This window comes from Leucoraja erinacea, chromosome 19 (genome assembly GCF_028641065.1).
Source record: "Leucoraja erinacea ecotype New England chromosome 19, Leri_hhj_1, whole genome shotgun sequence".
NCBI classification, from domain to species: domain Eukaryota; kingdom Metazoa; phylum Chordata; class Chondrichthyes; order Rajiformes; family Rajidae; genus Leucoraja; species Leucoraja erinaceus.
Genome location: NC_073395.1, coordinates 11,964,964 through 11,985,764, shown reverse-complemented (window position 1 = coordinate 11,985,764; position 20,801 = coordinate 11,964,964). Strand labels below are relative to the sequence as shown.

The 20,801-nt window shown below is 45.0% G+C and overlaps 1 protein-coding gene across 21 annotated transcripts in view; it reads left to right on the top strand.

Moving 5' to 3' along the window:
* nrcama (neuronal cell adhesion molecule a) overlaps positions 1 to 20,801 on the top strand; it is a 198,063-nt gene that overhangs the window by 143,073 nt on the left and 34,189 nt on the right. For 13 of the 21 annotated variants that reach the window (XM_055650313.1, XM_055650303.1, XM_055650302.1 and 10 more), the window contains 8 exons: positions 62 to 132; positions 1,866 to 2,091; positions 3,426 to 3,541; positions 5,520 to 5,724; positions 9,701 to 9,823; positions 14,676 to 14,855; positions 16,933 to 16,965; positions 20,253 to 20,315. In XM_055650313.1, the coding sequence (XP_055506288.1) occupies positions 62 to 132; positions 1,866 to 2,091; positions 3,426 to 3,541; positions 5,520 to 5,724; positions 9,701 to 9,823; positions 14,676 to 14,855; positions 16,933 to 16,965; positions 20,253 to 20,315 (1,017 nt within the window). The remainder of the gene's footprint in view (positions 1 to 61; positions 133 to 1,865; positions 2,092 to 3,425; positions 3,542 to 5,519; positions 5,725 to 9,700; positions 9,824 to 14,675; positions 14,856 to 16,932; positions 16,966 to 20,252; positions 20,316 to 20,801) is intronic. The other 8 variants (XM_055650309.1, XM_055650314.1, XM_055650311.1 and 5 more) reach the window with 2 other exon arrangements.

The following is a 20,801-nucleotide window of genomic DNA, read 5'->3' as shown; positions in this document are numbered from 1 at the left end:
AATGATGCAGAGCAGCATTCCTGCTTGTCTTTGTGCTAATCGTTAACCTTGTTTCTTTCAGCTCCTGATGAAAATCCCTCGGGGGTTGAGGGGCTGGGAACTGACCCCAATAATCTTGTGATAACATGGGAGGTATGCAAACTCTCTCTTGCGATGGCTTGAGCTGTGTGTTTGAATGGATTGGTGTGTTTTTGGCTTGAAACTGCACGGAACCCCAGTCAATGTGAATTTTGACACGGAATGAGCGGTACTGGGCATTTCTGCTGCATCTGGCCCACATGTGAACATAAAACCATAAGATGTCTGGGGAATAGATACTGAAAGCCGCAGTAACTCAGCGGGTCAGGCAGCATCTCTGGAGAGATGGATGAGGTGACGTTTCAGGTTGAGACCTTCTTCAGACTGAGAGTTTGGGGAAAAGGAACCGAGAGCTATAGACGGCGATAGAGAGAGATGTTCAACAAATGAATGATAGATATGCAAAAAGTAACGATGGTCAAGGAAAGGTGGAGCCCACAATGATCCATTGTTGGCTGTGGGGGTAGGTGATAATGAATGATACTCAACAGGATGATAGTGAAACTAGTACAACAACTAGGGTGGGGAAGGGATGAAGAGAGAGGGGATGGAAGGGTAGATGTCTGGGGGACTTGATGAAGATTGTATGGTGTCCCCAGAACCATGCCTGATGCTCAGTAACTGGCCCCTCCATAGCCTGTCAATGGCATTAGGAAAAATACTCCTTCCATGATGCACTAAAAACATTAGTAGCCTGTTTAAATATAGGTTTCTTAAATGTATTATGCTTGTGTGCATTTTGGGGTATCCCTGAGTTTCTGGTATCTTGAGATGCCGCAGCTACCCCTGTGTTTTTGATCTAAGAGCTAGATAGGGCTCTTAAAGATAGTGGAGACAGGGGATATGGGGAGAAGGCAGGAACGGGGTACTGATTGGGGACGATCAGCCATGATCATATTGAATGGCGGTGCTGGCTCGAAGGGCCGAATGGCCTATTCCTGCACCTATTGATTAATTGCAACTGCATTAAATGTTATTATATCAGGGGGTTAATAGGCCCAGTATTTTAGTTGTGTAGAAAGGAACTGCAGATGCTGGTATATACCGAAGGTAGGCACAAAGTGCTAGTGTCAAATAGACGGAGGGGGGGGGGGGGGGGGGGGGGGGGGGGGGGGGTCAAGCAGCATCTCTGGAGATAAAGGAGACTGAATAAGGCTCTGGACCCGTAACATCACCCACCCTGTTTTTCCAGAGATGGTGTCTGACCCGCTAGTATTATAGATGTTGACCTTTAACCCTGAGTCGCAGGAAAGGCCCTTTACCCCCTTGATCCAACATTTGTGAGTTAATTCCATGCACCCACCATTGCCACAAACAATTCCAATAACTTTGAGTAAGAAATCTCAGCTAAAAATTAATAGTGGACATAAAAATCAATTGTTGCTCCGGTTTCCTCTCACACTCCAAAGATGTGCAGGTTTGTCGGTTAATTAGATTCTGTAAATTGTCCCTCGGATGTAGGATAGTGCTGGTGGACGGGGTGATCACTGATCGGCATGGACTCGGTGGGTCATGCATACATAGACAATAGGTGCAGGATTGGGCCATTCGGACCTTTCGAGACAGCACCGTCATTCAATGTGATCATGGCTGATCATCCACAATCAGTGCCCCGTCAAAGGGCCTGTTTCCGCAAAATACCTTTAAAGTATAAAGTCTGAACCCAGTGAATCAATGTTGACTCCCAACCTGCTGTGCAATTCCACGCTTCCATGTAAAGAAACAATTCCCGGCATCCGACTTGGTCCTATCTCTCCATGACTGACAGTTTCCATTTGTTTTTTCAGCCGTTGAAAGGTGTCCAGCACAATGGGCCCGGCCTGACCTATAAAGTCAGCTGGAGACAGAAGGTCGGTGACGACGAGTGGACCTCTGTGTTGGTCGCCAACGTTTCGAAATACATCGTCTCGGGCACGCCGGAGTTTTCTCCCTATGAGCTGAAAGTGCAGGCGTTCAACAGCTTCGGAGCTGCTCCCGAGCCGGAGGTTGTGACCGGGTACTCTGGGGAAGACCGTGAGTTTTGCTACTCTTCATTTGACTCGTGCCTCGCACTTGCTTCAATCATCCAATTCTAATGATCCGTCTCAGTGGAGCAGTGGTGGAGTTGCTGCCTTACAGCGCCAGAGACCCGGGTTCGATCCCGACCACGGGGTGCTGCCTGTACGGAGTTCGTACGTTCTCCCCGTGACCACGTGGATTTACTCCGATATCTTTGGTTTCCTCCTGCAGTCCAAAGACATACAAGTTTATAGGTTATGTGTAGGAAGGAACTGCAGGTGCTGGTTTAGACTGAAGATAGACACAAAATGCTGGAATAACTCAGCAGGACAGGCAGCATCTCTGGAGAGAAGGAATGGGTGGCGTTTTAGGTTGAGGCCTATTCTTCAGGTCTGACTACATGTGCTGGCTGTACGGAGTTTGGAAGTTCTCCATGTGACTATGGACTACATTCTCTCCATTTGCTAATAGCTATCATGGAGGGTTGGGTCTTATGTAGCAGGGAGTAATAAATCATGATGATAAAATAATAATAATAATAATATATTTTATTGTCATTGCACATAGATACAACAAGATTTAGTATGCAGCTTCCATCCGATAGTCATCTCAAACAGCTAATAAAATTTAGATACCCCGAGAAACATGATTTATTAAAAAAAAGAACAGTAAAAAAATAAAACAGTCTAAAGTGCAAATATGTCTGTGCCGGGTTGATGTGCGTGAATACAGTTCATGGGGGTGAGGGGAGGGGGGCACTCAGCAGGGCCGGTTCAGAGCAGCGATAGCTCTGGGGATGAAGCTGTTCCTGATTCTGGGGGTGCCGGCATAGAAGGCCTTGTAACGTCTGCCGGAAACAGACTATTACAAGGGTGTGAGGAGTCTTTGTGGATGCTGCAGTGGATGAAATCAACAAGAAACAACAACTGGAATTGAAAACCAGGGGACATAGTTTTAAGGTGAGGGGGGAAATATTTAATAGGAACCTGTGGGGTAAATGTTTCACATGAAGGCTGGTGGGTGTATGGAACGAGCTGTTGGAGGAAGTAGTTGAGGCAGGTACTAACGCAGCGTTTAAGAAACATTTAGACAGGTACATGCATCGGACAGGTTTAGAGGGATATGGGTTAAACACAGGCAGGTGGGACTAGTGCAGATGGGACAGGTTGGATGTTGTGGATAAGTTGGGCCATAGTGCTGTATGACTATATGACTCTAACTAAATAACCAAAACCTGTTGTGCTTGTAAAGGTTGAAATTGATGACAATTATGTTGGTGCCCGCGTGGACCTGCAAATTCTATTGCAATTGTTAATTATTGGGAAATAATTGGAGTGTTTCATTTCCAGTGCCGATGGTGGCTCCCAGCAATGTGCGGGCCCATGTGGTCAACAGTACACTGGCAAAGGTGCACTGGGATCCAGTCCCACCAAAAACTGTCCGCGGATTCCTCAAGGGATATAAAGTAAGTGGATCAACTGAGCTCTCAGCTCTCGGTACCATTTCCGGTTACAGATAATCAGCCAATCTTGTCACTCAGCTAGTGAATCTGATATGTTACACATTGCTTGACAAAGACCATAGAGATCACGGCAGCTTCTGCTAAGTTGGCTGGTCCCAGTCAGCATGGTGGCAAAGCAGTAGCGTTGTTGCCTTAGAGCGCCAGAGACCCGAGTTCAATCCTGACTACGTGTGCTATATGTACAGAATTTGTACGTTCTCCCTGCATGTGACCTGCATGGGTTTTCTCCGGGAGCTCTGGATTCTTTCCACACTCCAAAGACGTACAGGTTTGTAGGTTCATTGGCTCAGTAAAATTTGAAATAGTCCCTAGTGTGTGAAGGATAGTGTGAGTGTGCAAGGATTGCTGGTTGGCGTGGACTCGGTGGGCCAAAGGGCCTGTTTGTACGCATTATCTCTAAACTAAAAGGCTCATCGGACAGTGAGGCCAGGAGGTAGCTGTAGACATCAGCCGCGAGGAGCAATGGCCGGTACAAGGGTGAACCAAGGTAATGCCTCCAGCATCTTCAAGGTCAGCTGCAGGAGGTTCCACGGGCCATAAAGATGGTCAGACGAGGAGAGGGACATCAGTTGGCGGGAACTGCTCTAGTACATCGAGCGCGCGAGCCGACCGGACTTTAGACTTTGGAAATGGCTCCAAAGCATGGTGGAGCCCGCATGTATAATATTTGCAAATGCAGTTACAAATGTGACAAATAAAGTTCCGTTAAACCAGTCAGTGCTGGAGATGGGACATTTTATAGACCAGACAATGGGCAAAGGACTTCCAAACCTGAAATAAATGCACAATAAATACTCCACACCTCTGGAGAAAGGATCAGTTTGGGAATGAAAGGCATGATATTGAAGCAGTTTATTCACTTTGCAGTACTTCCTGTTCACACCCATATCTATTACAGAAAGCAAGGGAGCCTAATCATATGAGGCAAAGTTGACCTTTTGCAAAAGCCTGAAAATAGCGCAGGTGCATAATCCCTACACAAAGGAGAGGAATCGAGCAAAAGGGATAGGCTGAAGCCAACAGTGGATGAGGGATAATGGTGCAAGTTAAAAGGAGAACATAATGAAACAAATGGGTGGGTCCAGAGGAAGGTGTAAAGGGTCACTGCAGAGGGAGATGTTACAGGCAAAATATGGCCAAAAAAGTTGTTCCCAAGGATTTGTCAACTAAACTAACTCTTGATTGTTGTTTGTGGGAAGGGTATGGTATGTAGATGCTGGTATACAGTGAAGATAGACACAAAATGCCAGAGTAACTCAACGGATCTGGAGAAAAGGAATATGTGACGTTTTGGGTCAAGACCCCCTAAACGTCACCTATTTCTTCTCTCCAGAGATGCTGCCTGACCCGTTGAGTTACTCCAGCATTTTGTGTCTATCTTGGCCATTGCTGCTTGATCCTCGATGCATGCAGTAGATGCTTGACGCATGACAGTTGTTGCCTGGGCTCCTCTCTGAGTGACAGACATCACGGAGCGTTGCTGGCAATGAGTTCATGTCTTTCGGGAGGGAAAGAGGGAGAAACAGAATAGGGAGATCCCCACACCAGCATTGCTGAGGGCTCTTCAATCTGCCTGGGATGCAATCACATCCTTGTCCCAGACTACAAATCAAATCCTTGCCACCATCTCACCTAAGGTTCCTGACCCCATTCCCACACTGAACTTTCTGTCCTGGGTCTCCCCCACTGTCATAGTGAGGCCAGTGCAAATTGGTGGAACAGGACCTCACATTTTGCGCCCTATTCAGATTGAAGAAGGGTCTCGGTCCGAAATGTCGCCCAATTCTTCTTCCCAGAGATACTGCCAGTCTTGCTGAGTTACTCCAGCATTTTATGTCTATCTTTGATGTAAACCAGCATCTGCAGGTCCTTCCTGCACAAGTTATTCCTTTCCATCACTTGTACTTTGTTCCACACCCAGATCTATTACCGGAAGCAAGGGAGCCTCATCAAAAGGAACAAACGACACACAGAGATGAAGATTCTGACCTTCAGCGGAGACAAGAGCCACGGCATGTTGCCAGGGCTGGAACCATTCAGTCTTTATAAGCTTAATGTCCGTGTCTTCAATGGGAAAGGAGAAGGTCCCGCCAGTGCAGATGTGACACTAAGGACCCCCGAGGGAGGTAAGACACAAAAGACCCAACTCATTGAAGCTTTCGACTATGCCCATTGGCACAGACATTGATGGCACAGCACTGGCTTCTCCACTCTCACCCCACCTCCACGATCTATTGAAATCTGCCACAAAGTACTGGGGTAACTCAGCGGGTCAGGCAACTCTAGAGAAGATGGATAGGTGATGTTTCAGGTCGGGACCCTTCTTCAGTCTGACTGACCCCCAACATCAACTATCCATCTTCTCCAGAGATCTTGCCTGGCCCGCTGAGTTACTCCAGCATCTGAGTTAATCCAGTGTGTCTTTTTAAAATTTAAAGTTATCCGTGGCATCTGGTGTTAAGGGTGTTAATTTGTCAGGTGTTTGAATTCATAAAACACAAAATTAGCCCTTTACTTTCACTTTGAGGTTAGGATTTAAGGCCATCTTTTATTGCTTATTGCAAGTTCCCCTGAAAAGCTCTAACCTTGCCTTGGTGATAGTGTTTCTGTGGTAGAATGAGTGTGGCAGAATGCTGCCAGGTAACTGGAGAGTCAGTGAATGTGTCTTCAAATTAAAATGGTGCTTGACTCCTAACTCATTGTCCATCCTCTTGCAATGATAGATGGTGAGAAAAAAATTCCACCAAGTAGCATGAACCCAGTTTTTCTCTGCATGTCAACAATTAGCCCCCTGCTCTATTCCCCACTTGCAGGTTTCCTCTCTAAATTGACACACTCCTTTTCCGGTTGCGTTACGCCACCCCCTGCTGCCCAGCTGAAGAGCTGCAACCAGTGAAGATGTTGAAATACATGCAGCATGGGAAATTTTATTTATAAAAAAAATAGGGTACTTTTCCTTTTGTCCAATTATATATATATTTTAAATATCTTTATGCAAAGTGACAAACTCTCAGAATAATCAAGCTGTTGAGGCATAATACGGGGTTCCTGAAAACCAAGTAATGTTCAAGGAAGGGGGAGTTAATATTAATAATGTGCAAGCATCTCTGAAGAAAAGGAATAGATGACGTTTCGGGTAGAGATCCTTCTTCATCAGTACAGTCTCTGAATCCCACTGCACCATTCATCAGGATCCTGGTTGAGCTACTACATTAACCCTTAATGTTTAATGTTTTATGTATCATTCTTAACTGTCACTGTATGTCATGTTGTCACTTGCGGGCGGAGCACCAAGGCAAATTCCTTGTATGTGAATACTTGGCCAATAAACTTATTCAATCATTCATTCATTCATTCCAAACCCCATTTTCATTCATTCTCAAAACTCTTGAAAAGCCATCAATCTCACCATGAAGGCAAACAACCGCACATGTGTAACCACAAGAGAATCACAAAGATTCAGAATCACCCGAGTTGCTCCTTTCTCCTCGACGACTTATCTTCAGAATTGACCGTTCATGAGTTACGCTAATGCAGGGATGTAATAATCATCGAGGTACAACTAGCTTTGCCTGATCCTGGAGACACAAGGAACTGCAGATTTTGGTATCTTCAGCAAAACACAAAGTGCTGGAGTAACTCAGCAGGTCAGGCAACAACCATGGAGGGAATGGATATGCAACATTTCGGGTTGGGACCCTTTTTATGGTCTGATGCTAGGCAAAGTTTTGGGTTGGGATTGTTCTTCACTGCTAGGCTTGAATTGGTAAATGTCCTCATTTCTGGCACAAGACAAGTGAGATAAGATTTCAGAGAAGGAGTCAGCCATCTTGAATCTGCTCTGCCATTCTGCACGGTCATGGTCATGGCTGACCTTCTAACTCTCCGCCACCCTCCTGTACTATTCCCATGTCCCTTTATTCGCCAATATCCAAATAACCGTGATTCACTGTTTTTGATAAGCAATGACTGGGCCTCTACAATCCTTCTGCGTAGATAATTCCAAAGGTTCATCACCTTCTAAAGACAGGTATTTTTCCTTGTCTCAGTGCCCCTGGTTCTACAACCGTGAACCTCGTTTACAAGGATGTTGCCAGGACTCAAGGACCCGAGCTACAGGGAGAGGTTGGGCAGGCTAGGGCTCTATTCCCTGGAGCGCAGGAGGGTGAGGGGTGATCGTATAGAAGTGTACAAAATCGTGAGAGGAATAGATCGGGTAAATGCAAAGTCTCTTGCCCAGAGTGGAGGAATTGAGAACCAGAGGGTTTAAGATGAGGGGGGGGGGAAGATTTCATAAGAAACTGAGAGTAACATTTTTAGACAAATGTTGATAGGCATATGGAACGAGCTGCCGGAGGAGGTAGTTGAGGTAGGTCCTATCACAACATTTATGAAACATTATGACAGCCACATGGACAGGATAGGTTTAGAGGGATATGGGCCAAACGCAGGCAGGTGGGGCTGGTGTAGACGGGGCATGCCTTGGCAGGTTGGGCCGAAGGGCTGTTTCCACACAGTATGACTATGATTCTAAATAACCTCCTGCGTTGTTGTCAGAATAAGATAGCAGATACTGCAAACTCATCACCTCCAACTCCACTAACCTAATTTTACATATTTGGTCCACAAAATGTTGCTGTAATTAATGCATGGCTCATCCTCAAATCATTGCAAACTAATTTAATTGGTTTAAATTATGCATTTAGTAGACAATTAGTTATGTTTCTAATTACTCGTTTAATCCAGGATATGAATAATTGGTTCTTATTCACATCAATTTGCACAAGCTACTATAGCATGGATGAATTGGAAATGCTTATTATCTTCAGCCGACACCAGTAATATCACGTTGATTAACAGAAAGGAGAATCATGCATTATTTATCAATTTCTCTGCATTGCTCATGATCTACTCGGATTAGTTTTTTTGTTTTGGAGATAGAGTGTGGTGCAGGCCCTTTGGCCCACCGAGTCCACGTCAATCGACTATCACCCACACATCAGATTTATGTTATCCCAGTTTCACATCCTACACACTTTGGGGTACAACTTACAGAAGCCCACCGATTACACACTTTTTTTACCGAGGCTTATTAACCTACAAATCAGCACGTCTTTGGGATGTGGGAGGAAACCGGAGCACCCGCAGGAAACCCATGCGGTCACGGGGAGGACAGTGTACAAACGCCACATGGAGAGCACCTGAGGTCAGGATCAAAACTGGGTCTTTGGCGCTGTGAGGTTGCAGCTCCACCAGCTGTGCCAACTTGCTGCCCTCTGCTGCGTTTGCCTTTATAGTGCTTTTAATGTTTTTAATTTTATTCGTTTTTCTCTTCTAGTGTTTTTATTGCCGTGTAATAATTTTTTGTCCATGATTAGTCATGTACAGCACTTTGTGGCAACAGGGATTGTTTTTAAAGTGCTCTATAAATAAAGTTATTATTATTATTATTATATTATAACATAAGCCACTGGATTTTAAGGGTGCAATGATCTAACTTAGCAATGCATAAGTTAACCTTAGGTCTTACTGCTGCAGAGTTAAATTGAGGAACTGTATGTTCACTTCCACTCTTGTCAACAGTTCAGTTCATTGTCACGTGTCCCAAGGTACAGTGAAAAGCTTTTGTTGTGTGCTATCTATCCAGTCAGCAGAAAGACAAAACATGATTACAATTGAGCCATTTACAGTGTATGATAAGGGAATAAAGTTTAGGGCAAGGTGAAGGCAGCAAAGTCCAATCGAGGATAGCCCGAGGGTCACCAATGAGGTAGATAGTCCTTAAGCACTGCTCTCTGGTTGCGGTAGGATGATTCAGTTGCCTGAGAACAGCTGGGAAGATACTGTCCCTGCATCTGAAGATGTGTGTTTTCACACTTCTATACCTTTTGCCTGATGGGAGAGGGGAGAAGAGAGGCTTTTCAAAGCATTGAATTGGCCAATTGAGTTTGACAATTTCTACATTTGATACTCCTGCCTTTGATCTTCTTAAGAAAAAAAATGAAATAGCATTTATCAATCCAGTGTAATTAGTATATAACATTGATATATACATATACTGTGTATTATTGTATAATAATAACAGTTTGTGCTTCTCCTTAGTGCCCAGTTCACCAGAATACTTGAAGATTACAAGCCCGATGCTCGACTCTCTGACTCTCCAGTGGGCCCCACCGCTTCATCCAAATGGCATTCTCAAAGGATACACACTCAAGTACCAGCCTAGTGAGTACCTTTACACTCTAGAGACACAGTGTGGAAACAGGCTCTTCGGTCCCAGTGATCACCCCATACACACTAGAGACAATTTACAGAAGCGAATTAACGTACAAACTTGTATGTACTTGATATGATATGCCATTTATTGTCACTATACATGTACAGTGAAACTGAAAGCTGCTCGTACTCGGTGCATACATACAATTTAGCACAAAAAACAAGAGACAGAAAAACAAAAAAAAAAACAGAAGGGAGAAGGGAGAAGGGGGGGGGGGGGGGGATGGGGGGGGGGGGATAGGTGCACAATTTCTGCGGCGCTACATACATACATATATACATATATACAGATGGAAGTCCGTGGTGTTGGGCAGTGAAGTCAGTGCATGTGTGAATTAGAATTAATAGTAGTTATAATTCTCGGAAAGCAACTATTTCTGAGTCTATTTGTCCTGGATTTGATGCACCTATAGCGCCTTCCAGAGGGCAGCAGGTCGAACAGTCCAAACGCAGGATGGGAGCTGTCTTTGATGATCTTCTTTGCCCTGCTAAGGCAGCGGGAGGTGTAGATGTCCATCAGGGAGGGGAGAGGGCAGCCAATGATCCTCTGCACTGTCCTGGTTACCCTCTGAAGCCTCTCCCTGTCTGCCATGGTGCAGCTGCCATACCATGCTGTAATGCAGTATGTCAGCAGGCTCTCGATGGAGTACCTGGTAAGGTGCTTGGAGTGCGGGAGAAAACCAGAGCACCCGAAGAAAACCCACGCAGTCATAGGGAGAATATATAAACTCCGCACAGACAGCACCCGTAGTCAGGATCGAAACGGGATATTTTGCGCTGCAAGGCAGCAACTGTGCCACCCAAACCTGCTGTTCATGAATTGTGCACAACCTTCAATTGCCTACGTTACAATGATAAATATTTTAAACAAGGATGTAATTCCCCCAGTTGACTGATGCTACCCTGAAATGCACCTGCAAAGAGCACGATAAATTCAAGAGGTAAATCAGCAGCGGTCAACAGATTTAAAACAAACAAAAATAACCAAACATGTTCCGAACCTACCTTTGGATACTCTGTGTCCAACAGGAGATTTGATCCGTCAAATAAATAACCAGGTCATCATGGGTACAAGGAAAGGGATTCCATTCACCATCTCAGTGTTCTCAATACATACCTGTCCTTATCAGAAGAATTCAAGTGTAAGACCCTCCTAATTGATAAAAGTAACCTCCATCCCACCAACACTATGAAAATAGACAATGTAAATACAGATAACCCATCGTTATAACTGGCCACGAGGAAGGAACGGTGTCTATTATTGTCGACTGTCCACTATAACCGAGTGTAGCCCTTGTCCCACGATGCGAGTTCACCCAAGAGCTCTCCCGAGTTAAAAGAAAAATCAAACTTGGGGTATGTACGTAGCAGGTACGTAGGACCTCGTGGATGTCCCGTAGCGGCTCGTAATGCTCGGGGAGACGCGGTAACTAACGGCGGGTACTCGGGAAACTCTTGGGCATTTTTCACAGTGTTGAAAAAACTTCACGGAGTTACCGCGTTTCACGAGTACCTGCCGTTCGCATTACGAGGCTCTACGGGACATCCACGAGGTCCTATGTACCCGCTACGTACATACCACGAGTTTGATTTTTTTAAACTCGGGAGAGCTCTTGGGTGAACTCGCATCGTGGGACAGGGGTTCAGGGATTTGTTCCAAGCACCTAGTGGTCACGCCTTGAAACAACGAGTCATTTTTTCAAATACAAAGTCTTTTTTAACAGCTAAAATTGTATGTTTGTTATTGCAAGCTAAAAATACTAAAGGCTGTTTGTTACGTTATTTAATAGAGTTTCATTGTGCCAGTATCAATCGAGGCAATTGCTTGTCAATTTCAGTGGCTTCCCACAGTGTAACTGGTGTTCTTAAAGACATAATGGTATCGGATTACTGTGGCATTGTTCTGTCCGTTATAACCAAAATCCATTATAAAGAGGTCTGTAATAACGAGCGTAGATCGTAGTGTGCTTTTTTGCTTTGTTTCAAAATCAGAAACCTGACAAACATGTGAGAGTAAGCCTGCTCCACTGTTTGATATCATGTCTGCTCTGCCTGTGACCTCAACTCTGCTTTCCCATCCACCCACGGTCGCCTTTCACTCCCTTTCATCAGCAATCCATCCATCCCTTTCACAACAGTATTGAAAGACTCTGTTTCCACCACCCTTTGAGGAAGAGAGTTCCAAAGGCTCACAACAAAGCAGAATTGAGGTCACAGGCAGAGCAGACATGATATCAAACAATGGAGAAAATATTGTTGGCTCAATTCTGCCTTAAATGGATGACCCTTTTATTTTTAATGAGTGACCCCCCTCCCCCACCCTCCCCCTAAATTGAACGGCACGGTGGCGCAGCACTAGAGTTGCTGCCTTCCAGTGCCTGAGACCCGGGTTCGATCCTGACCACGGGTGCTGCCTGTACGGAGTTTGTCCGTTCTCCCTGTGCCGGTATGGGTTTTTCTAGGTGTTTCAGTGTCCTCCCACACTCCAACGACGTGCAGGTTTGGAGGCTAAATGGCCAAATCAAATTGGAAATTGTCGCTAGTGTGCGTAGGATAGTGTTAATGTGCGGGGATCGCTGGTCGGCAGGGACTCGGTGGGCCGAAGGACCTGTTTCTGTTTCTGTGCTCTATCTTGAAGCTGAACTAAACTAAACCCCTTCCACCTCATCCCTTGGTCTACACTTATCCACAGGAAGAAACATCCTCTGTACATCCAACCTGCCAGCACCCGTCACTCTGGCTGTTTCACTTGCTTGTTGATTATTGATGCTGGGCAAGTCCCACAAATGTGAGCTTCATTGGTATTCCACACAAGCACCAGTCTGGAGCAGCCTTGAGAACACTGTCCCGAGCCAGAAAAATTACAATGCTGCTGCCATTCTGAGCTGCTGCGTCTAGAGCTAAATAGATTTTAAAATAGTTTTTTAAATCTGTAAACTCCACGCAGTATTTTAGCCATAGCCTATGGTTGCTGCATGGCCTCCCTGCTCTTCTATTCTGTGCCTCGGCCAAATAACACCAGTATCCTGTCTGCCTTCACCAATTAAAGCAAGTATCCTAAAGATAGGCACAAGGTGCAGGGTGGAGTAACTCAGCGGGTCAGGCAGCATCTCTGGAGGAAAAGGATAGGTGACCTTTTGGGTCGAGACCCTTCGTCAGACTTTAAAAACTTGGAAGCCATGAGACACAAGATGTAGGTGCAGGCAAGTGCTGAGGAAACACACGTGACTGTGGTGGCGAGTTTGGGTTAAAACATGGTTGTTGAGGTGGAGAGCAGTAGGAATCACAGAGGGGGGGGGGGCAGCAAGAGAGGGTCTTGCAGAACTCCGCGTCAGAGAGAGGAAGACTGTCTAACATCCACCTGGCCTATTACACAGGGGTGTGGACATCAAGATTCCTCTGTACCTCTACACATTCTTCATCCTGCGATTTATTGTACAATCTCTTACCATGTTAGTTCTCCCCAAAGGCATTATCACACGCAACTCTGGCGTGAATACCAATTACGACTGCAATTGAAGGTGGAATTCTCTAATTTTAGGCAACTTCGACAAACATTTCCAACCACCCCCCCTTCCCTTCCCCTTGCCCTTTCCCCCGTTCTTCCACTAAGTTCCATGGTTTGCAACTATGCACCCCTCTTGGGATCACAGCATCCCAGGCTAACAATTAGTCTATCAGGGGAACCTTCACTGCCTGAGGTCATTCGTGCTGGCCCTGATTTGTCCTGGTCTTTTTCTTGCAGTTCCCCTGGCCCTACAATCAGTCTGAAGAAGGGTCCCGACCCGAAACGTTCCCTATCCATTTTTCTAATCCAGAAGTGTGGCTGACCCGCTGAGTTATTCTAGCACTTTGTGTCTACCAATTGCTCCTGTCCTGTCCACTTAACCAGCCCATTGGTCTCCTGATGCTGAGATTCCTCCCCTCAGTTTCAATCTCACAGCCAGTTTCAGTATCATATGCACACATCCTAACCATGGCACCAACACTGAAAAGCAAGTCAGTCATTTACGCCACAAAAGGTTAAAGGCCTTGATTTTATCAGGTGATCAAAGGAATTGATAGAGTTGAGTTTGGTTGTGGCATAAAAATTCAAAGATCATGAGAAATATTTTCCCAAATATGATGTGCAGCAAGGAACTGCAGAAGCTGGTTTACACCAAAGATAGGTACAGAATTCTGGAGTAACTCAGTGGGTCAGGCAGCATCTCTGGAGAAAAGGAATTGGTGATGTTTCTAGTTGAGACCCTTCTTCAGACTGACAGATTAGTATTCAGTCTGAAGAACGGTCTTGACTCGAAACGTCACCTATTCCTTTTCTCCTGAGATGCTGCCTGATCCGCTGAGTTACTCCAGCATTTTGTGACTATTCCCAAATATGACATTCTTGTGCTTGAAACGCCATTGAGGTTTGACAAGAGGTTATGAGTATACGATTGCAAAATTCACGTAGGTTTTTGTTGGGCACGGCCATCGAGGGATAAAGGAACCAAGGAAACAGGTGAAAATCAGCCTTGTTCTTCAGCTTTAAGCTGTTGCTGAAAAATGATCGCAAAATTTGAGTCGAGGGCTTGGAAATAAATTTGCACATCTATGAGTGTTGACAGCTGAAATGTGACAAAACACACACTATATGCTAATGCAGTCTTTAATATGTGGGATTAGTATGCAGTTCTGTTTGGGGTTGGTATGTTGTGAAATTTATGGATGACTAAATGGGCGGATTTAATCACCGGGCTGTCACTGGCTTGCCACGTGACGAGGGATTGCTGCATAGATTTATCTTCCCACTTTCTCTCAGTTAACAGCACGCACGAGCTGGGCCCTCTAGTGGAGATCACCATCCCTGCGGAAAATGAAACCACCTGGACTCTGAGGAACCTCAACTACAGCACCCGCTACAAGTTCTATCTCAACGCCTTTACCATAGTGGGAGCTGGCAGCAAGCTCACCGAGGAGGCCATTACAGTGATGGATGAAGGTAACCCACTTGAAACGTACACAAATAGTGACAGGCTTGGATAGAGTGGGTGTGGAGAGGATGTTTCCACTCGTGGGAGAGTCTAGGACCCGAGGCCATAGCCTCAAAATTAAAGGACGTTCCTTTAGGAAGGAGATGAGGAATTTCTTGAGTCAGAGGGTGGTGAATCTGTGGAATTCTTTGCCACACAAGGCTGTGGAGGCCATGTCAATGGATATTTTTAAGGTAGAGATGGATAGATTCTTGATTAGTGCAGGTGTCAGAGGTTATGGGGAGCAGGCAGGAGAATGAGGTTTTGAGGGAAAGATAGATCAGCCATGATTGAATGGCAGAGTAGACTTGATGGCTGTGGCCTAATTCTGCTCCGATCACATATAAACGTGAACTTATGGAAGTTTCATTCCCCAACTGGCTCAGTGTTTCCAACTGTGTTGTAACAACTGATCTGCTGCAGGTGGTTCAGTGCATCTGGATGAGGGAAAGCGAGAACTGTCCAGTGTTCCCTCACCCACTTTATCAGTTTAGTTTATTGTCACGTGTACCGTGGTACAGTGAAAAGTTTTTGTTGCATGCAAACCTGCCGGAGCTCAGCCACCCACAGTGGTCCAGTGCACTGTGTGGGTGATAGGATAGGAAATTCAGTTGTCCCGTCACACGCGATTGCTAATGCTGACTGCTCGCTCTTCTGGAGCCCCCCACACTAGTGGTACATTAAGTAACCCATTACTTCCCCTGTAACAACAAGGAACTGCAGATGCTGATTTATACCAAAGAAAGGCACAAAATGCAGGACTAACTCAGCAGGTCAGCCAACATCCCTGGAGAAGGTGGATAGGTGATTTTTCACGTAGGGTTTCAGTCTGAAGAAGGGTCCCGACCAGAAACGTCACCTACCCACCATTCTCCAGGGATGCTGCCTGAACCACTGAGTTGCTCCAGCATTTTGTGTCTGCTATTCCTTCCACTGCTGTCCTGTCAATGATGAATGATCTGACTGTAGTTGGACCATTTGGCCAGAGGGTCTCCACAGGTGTTGCTTATAAGATGCTCCAGCCTCCCGCCACAATCGTCCCATCAGACGGACAGGTGGAACAGCTCCTAACCATGGCAGCACAGTGGCGCAGCGGTAAAGTTGCTTACTTGCAGCGCCAGAGACCCGAGTTCAATCCTGACTGTAGGTACTCCCTGTACGGAGTTTGCACGTTCTTCCTGTGACTGCATGGGTTTTCTCCGGGTGCTCCTGTTTCCTCCCACATTCCAAAGACGTGCAGATTTGTAGGTTAATTGGCTTCTGTAAATTGTCCCTCGCGTGTAGGATAGAACTAGAGTACGGGTGATCGCTAGTCGGCGCGGACTCGGTGGGCCGAAGGGCCTGTTTCCACACTGTATCTCTAAATTAAACCACCAACCTCCCTGGCTTGGTTACATTCCCAGCAGCATAGTTTTCCAATTCATAGGAGGATGCAATCCTGTACATCTTTGGAGTGTGGGAGTAAACCGGAGCACCCAGGGAAAACTCACTCAGGTCATGGGGAGAACGTTCAAACCATACAGACTCCATCCCCGTAGACAGGACTGAACTGGGGTCTCTGGCGCTGTGAGGCCGCTGCTCTACCACTGCGCCGTGGGAGGAATAGTCTGAATGCTCTTATAACATAAACTGATGAAGTGTCAGCTTTCCTGAAAGAAGATGAATCTGATGCAGGTTGGGGGTAAGGGAATATTTGTCTTGGATTGCCTAATTGATATTCAGTTCTATGGATGTTGATCAAGTGACCAACTTGATGCTACTTATTTGCCCCAATACTCGGGACAAATTTCGACCTCAGCTGCATTTACAGGCTATTTACTCACAGTGCCGTGCCAAGACTTAGATATCTTTTTATGGGATTTTTTTCTGATCATAATTTTGTTAAATTTCATAATCTCGTGATCACGCTCATAATCGTTTTCAACTTGTTTTTTATAGCGTTTATCGTTACCCGCGTTTTCATGATTTGTTCCCACTGTGCTCCTAACCACACAGTTTCTGTCTTTATTGTCCATCTTCTCCTTCTCTCTCTTTGACTATTAACAGTGACTCACCAAAGCGCACCTGTGGAGGGCAAAGGTAACCCGCATGGTTTTCTGAGTTTGTGGCTGTTTGCCGTGCGTTTGGCTTTGATTTGCAAATGTCTGGGATTCACTAGCCCGACGGTGGAGACCACTGCGGACGTTTCTTCAGTCATATAGAGACAAATGCTTGAAGCCGGCAGAGTCTGTGTGAACAGAGATTCATTCATGGATTGCATTAGAGGAACTGGCTTGGAGGTGCTGGCTGTATTTGGCCTTGTGCACTACCCCAAACTCATTTATCCGTGTTGTATATTATCAACATCCATTTCCTGAGATAAGAATGCCATTATCCTCAAACATGCATGAACTGTAGATTTTAATACAGTCAAGGCTGCACGCTGGTGCAGCGGTAGAGTTGCTGCCTCACAGTTCCAGCAACCCGGGTTCGATCCTAACTAAGGGTGCTGCCTGTACGGAGTTTGTACGTTCTCCTCGTGACCATGTGGGTTTTCTCCGGGTGATCTGGTTTAGAAACATAGAAACATAAAAAATAGGTGCAGGAGTAGGCCATTCGGCCCTTCGAGCCTGCACCGCCATTCAATATGATCATGGCTGATCATCCAACTCAGTATCCCGTACCTGCCTTCTCCCCATACCCCCTGATCCCGTTAGCCACAAGGGCCACATCTAACTCCCTCTTAAATATAGCCAATGAACTGGCCTCAACTACCTTCTGCGGGAGAGAATTCCAGAGATTCACCACTCTCTGTGTGAAAAAAGTTTTCCTCATCTCAGTCCTAAAAGATTTCCCCTTTATCCTTAAACTGTGACCCCTTGTTCTGGACTTCCCCAACATCGGGAACAATCTTCCTGCATCTAGCCTGTCCAACCCCTTAAGAATTTTGTAAGTTTCTATAAGATCCCTCCTTAATCTTCTAAATTCTAGCGAGTACAAACCGAGTCTATCCAGTCTTTCTTCATATGAAAGTCCTAACATCCCAGGAATTAGTCTGGTGAACCTTCTCTGTGCTCCCTCTATGGCAAGAATGTCTTTCCTCAGATTAGGAGACCAAAACTGTACGCAATACTCCAGGTCTCACCAAGACCCTGTACAACTGCAGTAGAACCTCTCTGCTCCTATACTCAAATCCTTTTGCTATGAATGTTAACATACCATTCGCCTTCTTCACTGCCTGCTGCACCTGCATGCCTACTTTTAATGACTGGTGTACCATGACACCCAGGTCTCGTTGCATCTCCCCCTTTCCTAATCGGCCACCATTCAGATAATAATCTACTTTCCTGTTTTTGCCACCAAAGTGGATAACCTCACATTTATCCACATAATACTGCATCTGCCATGCATTTGCCCACTAACCCAGCCTATCCAAGTCATCTTGCAGCCTCCTAGCATCCTCCTCACAGCTAACACTGCCCCCCAGCTTCGCGTCATCCGCAAACTTGGAGATGTTACATTCAATTCCCTCGTCCAAATCATTAATATATATCGTAAATAGCTGGGGTCCCAGCCTGAGCCTTGCGGTACCCCACTAGTCACTGCCTGCCATTGTGAAAAGGACCCGTTTACTCCTACTCTTTGCTTCCTGTCTGCCAGCCAGTTCTCTATCCACATCAATACTGAACCCCCCAATACCGTGTGCTTTAAATTTGTATACTAATCTCTTATGTGAGACCTTGTCGAAAGCCTTCTGGAAGTCCAGATACACCACATCCACTGGTTCTCCCGTATCCACTCTACTAGTTACATTCTCGAAAAATTCTATAAGATTCGTCAGACATGATTTACCCTTCATAAATCCATGCTTCCTCCCACACTACAAAGACATGCAGGTTTGTAGGTTAATTGATTTTGGTAAAGATTGTAAAAATGTCCCTAGTGTGTAGGATAGTGCTCATGTACGGGGATCGCTGGTCGGAGCGGACTCGGTGGGCTGAAGGGCCTGTTTCCCTGCTGTATCTCAAAACTAAAGTAAACTAAACTAAATGCTAAATGCTAACAACAGATTTTTTTGCTGATTTGATATTCTTCTTCAATTAAAGCATTCTTTTACAGGGTGACACTCTTTACTCCCTCTATATATACCGTTGCGAAAACTAGCCTGCCACTCTGGGAGATGCAGGGACTGCATTGAAAGACTCCCCCGTGTTTCTTTCCCTCCCTCTGTTGAATGGTGCAGAGGCTTTACTTAGCACCTTCCCAGAGAGACACCTATGACAACTGGGGCCTTGGTATGTGAAGGTTTGACAGCCATACATAATCGTTCTGGAGCCTAAAGGCATAAAATATTATTTCCTTCACCAATACAGCGATAAATGTAGTATAATTCATGGGAATGGTAACAAACAGTGTTCATTTTGTTTTTCTTGAACATCTATGATTATCGTGATTACTTTGTTTGACTGGGTAGATCCTGTGCAGTCACAACATCAGGCTCCAGAATTAGTTGGTAAGAAGGAACTGCAGGTGCTGAAGATAGACTCAAAAAGCTGGAGTAACCCCACGAGACAGGCAGCATCTCTGGAGAGAAGGTATGGGTGACGTTTCAGATCGAGACCCTTCTTCCAGCCTGAAGAAGTGTCTCGACCCGAAATGCCACCCATTCCTCCAGAGATGTTGCCTGTCCCGCTGTTTCTATAGGTTTTTGTGTCTATCTATATAGATTGTGTCTATATAGAAAGCTGGAGTAATTCAGCGGGACAGGCAGCATCTCTGGAGAGAAGGAATAGATGACGTTTTGGGTCGAAACCCTTCTTCAGTGGTTAGGAACATAAAGAACAATAAATGAAAGATATGCAAAAGTGTAACAATGACAAAGGAAACAGGTCAACAGCTTATAATAGCCAGTTCCCTTTATCATCGTTACTCTTTTGCATATCTTTCATTCATTGTTCTTTATCTCTCCACATCACCGTCTATATCTTTTGTTTCCCTTATCCCTAACTGATCTGAAGAAAGGTCTCAACCCGAAATGTCATCCATTCCTTCTCTCCAGAGATGCTGCCTTTCCTGCTGAGTTACTCCAACTTTTTTGTGTGTGTGTGTATATATATATATATATACACACAAAACACACACATATATATATGTGTATATATTGCATATGTACATATAAATGTATATAGAAAATATTGTGAAGATTTGTGCCTGTGTTTCGCCGCATGGCCAAGAGTGATGCAATTCTGAATGTTTTACTGCTGTTTGCAATCTCCCTCTCTCTCTCTCTCTCACTCTCTCTCACTTTACCTTATTATAATACAGTATTATACTGAACATTCCCTTTGCCTTACCTATTGTTTTTCTTCCTTTCTCTGCCTCTGCAGGAATATCTTCAACATCTCCATTACTGAAAACAGATATATTAATACCAGATAAAAATATGAAGGGTATTGTCTTTCTTGCAAATATAACATTGGTGTAATTCAGTTTTGCATAATTGAACAAAAATAATCTTGTGTTGACTACCTACTGGTTATGATTTAAGCATGAATATTAAGGATGCATAGTCTTAGATGAAATACGTGGTTTGAATTGAATGCAGAATGTCACAAGAATGTCACAAGTATAAAGTGCAGGGCTTAATGTAGTCATTATCTCCACCAGAGTCTAATTCACTGTAACTTCCCTGTAAAACACCAACGTGATCTCCCATTAATCGCCTGATCCTAACTTTCTTCTCAAATTAATTCTGAATGGTTCTGGATTCTGCTAACTTCTGATTTCCCTCAGGACCACTTTTCTAGCTGTTGTTTTTTTCAGGCTTCTTCACAAGCAACATTAAGGTTGCGTTCAAAATGTTGAGCCGTAAATGGTCTGTGACTTTGTTACATTACAAAAAACGCAAAGAAATTGCACTGTTGCTGAAAACGCAA